Here is an 8,584-nt window from a genome sequence, read left to right on the forward strand (position 1 = left end):
CAGTTTTTCTTCTCACCTGTCGTTGAAGCAGAGAGCTATGCTGGATATGCGTGAAGTATCAGTTTTTCTTCTCCCCTGCCGTTGAAGCAGAGAGCTATGCTGGATATGCATTGAAAGTGAAGTATCAGGCTTATTTGGTTTGGGGTAGTAACCGTCGTAACAAGCCAGCTACTCCCCACTTTGTGAGTGCGAATCCTTTTTTCCACATTTCCTCTTGTTGTTGTAGCTTAGAGTGATGTTGGAGTCACAGTAACCATGTGTATGTTTATTGAATAAGGGTATTATCTCCAGGCATTCATTCATCTAAATGAATGCATATCCCTTTTCTCTAATTTCTTATCATATCATCATAGATCAAATCTACAGTGTATGATCCATTCAGGAAGACAATATATATTGATATGATGTGTATGTTATAGAAAAAATATTCAACATGCCTATTCAACAATACTGATATTGTAGCCTGGTGATTAGACTACACGTGCTTGATAACCCAGATCCAAATCTGCAACTAGTCAATCTCTGTTATCAAGCAAATCTCTTTACCTGATAGGTAATTTGTAAAACTTCATACAAATTAATAAAATATATTAACACATTGCAAGTCTTGCATGTTCAGTTGCCACTATTGGGCCTAAGTCCAGGAGCTGTGGTTAATATTCTGTACAGAGAAGTACAAGAACTTTATTAGTTTTCCGGGGCTTGCTACTAAAGTTGTCTTCTCATTCCCAAAGTGTTGAGCCGAGTACTTCATATATAGTAACAGTAACAAAAAAAGCTCTCAAAAGAGCTACATTCTGATTTCAGCTGCGGAAGGTCATATCCTTAATTGACCTTTACTTATCAGGGACTATGGAAGATAACATTAAAAATACTGAGGATCAATTCTGGTTGTCTAAAAAGAGCCACAAGTGTAGATGTGTGAAGAGAGGTCAAGTCTGAAGGGTCTTTGAGAAGATTTTGAGAAGAGAAAAACATTTATCTTGCGGTAAATGATATAAAGTGAAAAATCCACTCAGTTATTTGTTTCTGTTAAAGTGAATCATTGCTAGCACCCGGGAACGTATCTGTTTGGTTTTCACACCATAGACTAAGGGATTGAACATGGGAGGCACAAGGAGGTAAAGATTGGACACAATTACATGAACATAAAGAGGAATGCTGTGACCAAACATATGCGTTAAAGATGTAAAGAGAGCAAGAATGAAAAAGGTTAGAATGACAAAAATGTGAGAACCACAGGTGCTGAAGGCTTTGAGGCGTGCTGCCCAGGTCGGAAGCCTAAAGACCACCCTCAGAATCATGACATACGACAATCCAATAAATGTCACATCAATCCCCACAAACAAACTGGCGACAGTTTGTCCATACACAGTGTTGATAAATGTGTCTGCACAGGCGAGTTTGGCCACCATTCCATGCCCACAGTAGGAAAACATGATAACCTTATTGGAACAGAATGGAAGCCTCTTCACAAGAAAGCAAACTGGAATTGATAACAGCACACCTCTAATTAATATCATCAGTCCTATCCTTATTATGACTGGATTGGACAGGATAACTGAGTGTCTCAAAGGGTTGCAGATTGCCACATAGCGATCGATGGCCATAGCCAAGATCACTCCTGATTCTATGGAGAAGAAACAGTGGAGAAAAAACAGCTGGATCAGGCAGGCATCAAAATAGATTTCATTGGAATGGAACCAAAACAGGGCCAGCATTTTAGGTGATACAGAAGTAGATAACACCAGATCAGTGACAGCCAGCATGGAAAGGAAGTAATACATGGGCTCATGAAGGCTCCTCTCAGTTTTTATAATGTATAGAATAATGCAGTTTCCAATACAAGCCATGATGTACATCAGGCAGAATGGGATAGAGATCCAGATGTGCGCAGCTTCCAGCCCTGGGATTCCGATGAGGATGAATACTGATGGGTGGATGAGACTGCCATTCACAGATGACATGATGTCCAGCTGCCTTCAGTTTCCTGTGCAGTATCAGCTCACTTTTATCCCCTGGAAATAAGAAATGTGTGATAGAGGTTAGAAATAAACATGACTGTGAAATCCTGTGTCTTGCTCACTGTAAGCATGTGACTTACAGTCCCTCTCTGTCTCTGAGTTTCAGGTTCCTTCTCCTCATGAATGTCACCACAAGCTGGACTTAATCTTAACACAGATTTAGTGCAACTGCACTTTTTTAACTGTTGCTGCAAGCACTCAGACAGCTAATCCACAAAATACTGGCAAAGAAAAATAAATTATTCAAGGATTAGCCAGCAGCTCCCCCTACAGTTCATGTATTTCAGCTACTCAGATCCTCCGGTTACCTCCCATGGTTCTATAGTTAGAGCTTCTCCTCACGTTTCTAGCTGCCAGTGCAGGTCTAAACCTGCCTCCAATGACTCCAGTGCTTTTCATTTGTTTAAGTTTCTTAAATAAGAAAACAAGAACATAAGAAGATGCCTTACTGGGTCATACCAAGGGTCCATCAAGCCCAGCATCTTGTTTCCAACAGTGGCCAATCCAGGCCATAAGAACCTGGCAAGTACCCAAACACTAAGTCTATTCCATGTAACCATTGCTAATGGCAGTGGCCATTCTCCAAGTGAACTTAATTAATAGCAGGTAATGGACTTCTCCTCCAAGAACTTATCCAATCCTTTTTTAAACACAGCTACACTAACTGCACTAACCACATCCTCTGGCAACAAATTCCAGAGTTTAATTGTGCATTGAGTAAAAAAAAAGTTTCTCCGATTAGTTTTAAATGTGCCCCATGCTAACTTCATGGAGTGCCCCCTAGTCCTTCTATTATCCAAAAGAGTAAATAACCGATTCACATCTACCCATTCTAGACCTCATGATTTTAAACACCTCTATCATATCCCCCCTCAGTCGTCTCTTCTCCAAGCTGAAAAGTCCTAACCTCTTTAGTCTTTCCTCATAGGAGAGTTGTTCCATTCCCCTTATTTATTTATCTATTTATTTATTTAAGGCTTTTATATACCGATAACCATTTGCACATCATATCGTTTTACAGGGAACAGGTAACATTTACAATTAACATAATGAACTATAAGGACATAAATGATCTCGGGTAACATTTATAAGTAACATATTGTGTAACAGTGAAGACAATAGGAATCGGATGATGAAAACAAGCCCTTTATTAAAATGCCCGACTCTGGCCGAGTTTCGCTCTTTTGCACAGAGCTGCCTCAGGGGCAATTGATTGAACCAGGACTTGGATTTGTTAACATTGATGATATTGCAATAATATTCAGTGTAGTTGAGTTCATATCAAATCAGAAAAACTTTTCCTTAACTACACAGCATTGCCATATGATAGCGACAGTGAAGGCAATAAATTGCGGATCCAAATCGAACAAACAGTATTACAGCTAATAATCAATTGCCCCTGAGGCAGCTCTGTGCAAAAAAGCGAAACTCGGCCAGAGTCGGGCATTTTAATAAAGGGCTTTTTTTCTTCATCTGATTCCTATTGTCTTCACTGTTACACAGCCTACTGGATCGGCTACCGCTTTGTTTTTTGAGTAAGTAACATATTGTAACATAAGGAAATACATAATAACGGGTAAACTTTTTCAAAGATAACATATTGTAGTAAAGGAGACATAAATAGTATCGGGTACTATTTACAAAAAAAACTTGTTGTAGCATACCATAAAGAGAGTATGAGGAATTGTATGTGTAGAAGTAGGAAATGTATATTATTATCTACTTGATCTTTCCAAAGCTTATTATATACCTCTGTATACTCTCCACGTTCCGCCTATCTCCCTGTTTTATTGTATTTTCCTGCTGTTATAAGTTACATGTAAACCGATATGATGTCTTGACAAATACCAGTATATAAAAACCCTAAATAAATAAATAAATAAATAAATAAATAGATAAATAAATAAATAGATAAATAAATATATAACTAGCTGGGGGAGGGGGGAGGTAGAAAAGGTGAAAGATGATAGGATATCCTTTAAGGGAGAAAAGGGAGTAGGGGAGGTGGGGGGTAGGGTGCCTTTTTTTTTGGGGGGGGGGGGGGAGAAGGGGATAAGGAGAGGGTTGGGTGGGAGAGGGATGGCAGGAACAGGGAAGGGGGGATGGACAGTATTAGGGGAAGGCCTGTTTGAAGAGCCATGTTTTAAATTTTGTTTTGAATTTCTGTGTACATGGTTCTAAGCATAGGTCTGGAGGCTTTGCATTCTAGTTTGTGAGCTCGATCTCTTGTGGAGGAGAGGTGTATGAGTATGAGTTTGGGGGATGGTATGTGTAGGGTACCTTTATAGGCGGATCTCGTGGGTCTATTGGACGAGTGGAAATGGAGGGAGTCGTTTAGCCGTTGGACTCTGATTGTGTAGGGTCTTGTGTATGATAGAGAGGCTTTTGTAGAGGATACGGTAGGATATGGGGAGCCAATGGAAGTCTTTCAGTATGGGTGTAATGTGATTTTTCCTGCGTGTGTTGGTGAGGATTTGGGCAGCGGCATTCTGCAACATTTGTAGGGGTTTGATGGTTGAGGCCAGGAGGCCTAGGAGTAGGAAGTTGCAGTAGTCAATTTTTAAGAATATTATGGCCTGAAGCACTGTACGAAAGTCATTGAGATGTAGTAGAGGTCTTAGTTTTTTGAGGACCTGAAGCTTGAAGTAGCATTCCCTCATGGTGGATTTTATGAATGTTTTTAAGTTCAATTGTTTGTCAATGATAATGCCTAGATTTTGCATGTGTTGTGGGAAAGGTGTTGAAGGGGGTTGGGTCTTGGAGTGAGTGTGATTGAAGGGTGAGCAGATTATGGGATATGATGAGAAGTTCAGTTTTTGCAGTGTTAAGTGCGAGGTTGAGATTAGTAAGTAGGCGATTGATTGTGTTTATGCAGTTGTCCCAGATTTATAAAGAGGTAGGTAGAGAGTCTATGATGGGGATGAGAATTTGGACATCATCTACATATAGGAAGTGGGTGAGGCCTAGATCGGAAAGGAATTGGCAGAGGGGTAACATATAAATGTTGAAAAGGGTGGAGGATAGGGCAGAGCCTTGTGGTGCACCTCAGATTAGTTCTACAGGATCGGATTCGAAGGTACCCAATTTGACGTTGTAGTGTCTATTTTTTAGGTAGGATTCAAACCATAGGAGAGCATTTCCAGTTATGCCAATGCTTTAGTAGGATTTTATGACTGATGGTGTCAAATGCTGAAGAGATGTCGATCATTGCAAGGAGGTAGGAATGCCCGGAAGCCAAATTGAGATGGGGATAAGATTTTGTATGTTTCCAGGTATTCTGAGAGATGGATGTTGACTACCTTTTCTGTGATTTTGGCTAGGAATGGTAGATTTGAGTTGGGTCGAACATAAGAACATAAGAAATTGCCGTCCTGGATCAGACCAAGGGTCCATCAAGCCCAGCATTCTATTTCCAACAGAGGCCAAAACCAGGCCACAAGAACCTGGCAATTACCCAAACACTAAGAAGATCTCATGCTACTGATGCAATTAATAGCAGTGGCTATTCCCTAAATAAAATTGATTAATAGCCATTAATGGACTTCACCTCCAAGAACTTATCCAAACCTTTTTTGAACCCAGCTACACTAACTGACTAACCACATCCTCTGGCAACAAATTCCAGAGCTTTATTGTCCGCTGAGTGAAAAAGAATTTTCTCCAATTAGTCTTAAATGTGCTACTTGCTAACTTCATGGAATGCCCCCTAGTCCTTCTATTATTCGCAAGTGTAAATAACTGAGTCATATCTACTCGTTCAAGACCTCTCATGATCTTAAAGACCTCTATCATATCCCCCCTCAGCCATCTCTTCTCCAAGCTGAACAGCCCTAACCTCTTCAGCCTTTCCTCATAGGGGAGCTGTTCCATCCCCTTTATCAGTTTGGTTGCCCTTCTCTATGGCAACTATATCTTTTTTGAGATGCGGCAACCAGAATTGTACACAGTATTCAAAGTGCGGTCTCACCATGGAGTCATACAGAGGCATTATGACATTTTCCATTCTATTAACCATTCCCTTTCTAATAATTCTTAAAATTATATTTGCTTTTTATACTGCTGCAGCACACTGAGCAGATGATTTTAAAGTATTATCCACTATGATTCCTAGATCTTTTTCCTGGGTGGTAGCTCCTAATATAGAACCTAACATTGTGTTACTACAGCTAGGGTTATTTTTCCCCATATGCAACACCTTGCACTTGTTATTTTTTTTTTTATATACCGACATTTAATCTGAGATATTACATTGGTTTATATTCAGGTATTGTCCTATCCCCAGAGGGCTTACAATCTAAATTTTGTACCTGAGGCAATGCAAAGTAAAGTGACTTGCCCAAGGTCACAAGGAGCAACAGCAGGACTAGAACCCTGGTCTCCTGGGTCATAGCCCACTGCTCTAACCACTAGGCTATTTCTCCTCCACATTAAAGTTCATCTGCCATTTGGATGCCCAATCTTCCAGTCTTGCAAGGTCCTCCTGTAATGTATCACAGTCTGCTTGTGATTTAACTACTCTGAATAATTTTGTATCATCCGCAAATTTGATAACCTCACTCGTCGTATTCCTTTCCAGATCATTTATAAATATATTGAAAAGCACCGGTCCAAGTACAGATCCCTGAGGCACTCCACTGTTTACCCTTTTCCACTGAGAAAATTGACCATTTAATCCTACTCTCTGTTTCCTGTCTTTTAACCAGTTTGTAATCCACGAAAGGACATCGCCTCCTATCCCATGACTTTTAGTTTTCGTAGAAGCCTCTCAAGAGGGACTTTGTCAAACGCCTTCTGAAAATCCAAATACACTACATCTACCAGTTCACCTTTATCCACCTGTTTATTAACCCCTTCAAAATAATGAAGCAGATTTGTTAGGCAAGACTTCCCTTGGGTAAATCCATGTTGACTGTGTTCCATTAAATCATGTCTTTCTATATGCTCTACAATCTTGATCTTGAGAATAGTTTTCACTATTTTTCCCGGCACTGAAGTCAGGCTCACTGGTCTATGGTTACCCGCATCGCCCCTGAAGCCTTTTTTAAATATTGGGGTTATATTGGCCACCCTCCAGTCTTCAGGTAAAATAAAAAAAAAATGGAGGTTTCTGATGGATCAAGATTGTTTTTTTTTTAATATGGGTTTGACAATTGCTTGTTTGAGCTTAGTGGGGCTATTACCAAGAGTGAGGGAGCAGTTTATGATCTCAGATAACGATTTGGCTAATAGGTTGGAATTGGTTAATAGGAGTTTGGTTAGAATAGTGTCAGATGGGTGTGAGGAGGGTTTGATTTTCTTTAACAGAGATTCTATCTGTGAAGGTGATGTAGTTTCAAAGCAGTCAAGTGTGGCAGTGAGTGTGGGGATGGTGTTAATGTATGATGTGTCGGTGGGAAAGTTTGTCGTAAGCTTGGATATTTTGTTATTAAAGAAGAGGGCAATGTTGTCACATTTGCTTTTAGAGTCGGTGTCTGCACTGGGAGAGTGGGAAACAGGGGCTTGGCGTTGTATTAGAAATCGTGAATTTTGAGGGCGTAGAATTCACGGTTTTTTTAGGTATGGCAATCCTGTATGTATGCATGGAGGATCTGTAGGAGGCGAGCAGAGAGGGTGAGGGATGTTTACGCCATTTTCTTTCTTTGTTTCTTAATTCACATTTAAGTTTTTTTAATTCGGGTGAGTACCATGCTTTATTGTTGCTGAGTGAGGGGTTAATTATTTTTGTAGTAAGTGGGCAGATTTTGTCAGCTATGTTTTTGATGATAGAGAACCATGAGGAGAATGTGGAATCGGGTTTGGTTAGGTCAACTTTGTTGGTGATGTCGGTACAGGCGGAGATTAGGTCCTCTCTGGTGCATTGTTTACGGAATTGGAAGGTGTGTTTGTGTGGGGGTGGAGTGAGTGTTGGTTTCTTAATAGAGAGGGTAGAATTTATAAGAGTGTAGTCAGACCAGGGAACTGGGGAGCAGGATGGAGTTTCAGCGGTGAGGATGCCTGAGTTTGTGAAAATAAGGGCTAAGGTGTGACCTGCTTTGTGGGTAGGGTGATTTATGATTTGTGTGAAACCCATGGCATCTAGGGAGGAGAGAAATGCTTCACAACAGGGAGTTTGAGGGTGGGTATCTATGTGGAGGTTGAAATCGCCGAGAATGATAGTGGGAATGTCAAGGTCTAAATTATCTGCTAAAAATTCAATAAGGGGAAGGCATTACTTTGGAGGAGACCGGGGAGGGGGTGTATATAAGGCATAATTGTAGTTGTGGTGATTTAAAAAGGCCAATTTCAAATTTAGGGGGAATGTTGACAATTTTTTGTGTTGTGAGTCTCAGGTCTTTTTTGGCTGCAAGTAATAGGCCCCCCCTCCTCTTTATTTAGACCTGGGTATGGAGAAAAAAATGTATTGATGTGAGGGTAGATGTCAGCTATCATTTTGGTAGCCTTTCTCTGTACCTTCTCCATCGCAATTATATCTTTTTTGAGATGCGGCGACCAGAATTGTAAACAGTATTCAAAATGTGGTCTCACCATGGAGCGAAACAGAGGCATTATAACATTTTCCG

The 8,584-nt window shown here is 40.4% G+C and overlaps 1 protein-coding gene across 1 annotated transcript; it reads right to left on the minus strand.

The window, feature by feature from the left end:
• Window positions 1-1,019: 1,019 nt before the first annotated feature.
• LOC115091471 (olfactory receptor 52R1-like) lies at window positions 1,020-1,970 on the minus strand. Its single transcript, XM_029601693.1, has one exon. The coding sequence runs from the start codon at window positions 1,965-1,967 to the stop codon at window positions 1,020-1,022; it is 948 nt and encodes a 315-aa protein (XP_029457553.1). The 5' UTR covers window positions 1,968-1,970.
• Window positions 1,971-8,584: the final 6,614 nt, after the last annotated feature.

Source organism: Rhinatrema bivittatum, chromosome 5, assembly GCF_901001135.1.
Source record: "Rhinatrema bivittatum chromosome 5, aRhiBiv1.1, whole genome shotgun sequence".
NCBI lineage: Eukaryota > Metazoa > Chordata > Amphibia > Gymnophiona > Rhinatrematidae > Rhinatrema > Rhinatrema bivittatum.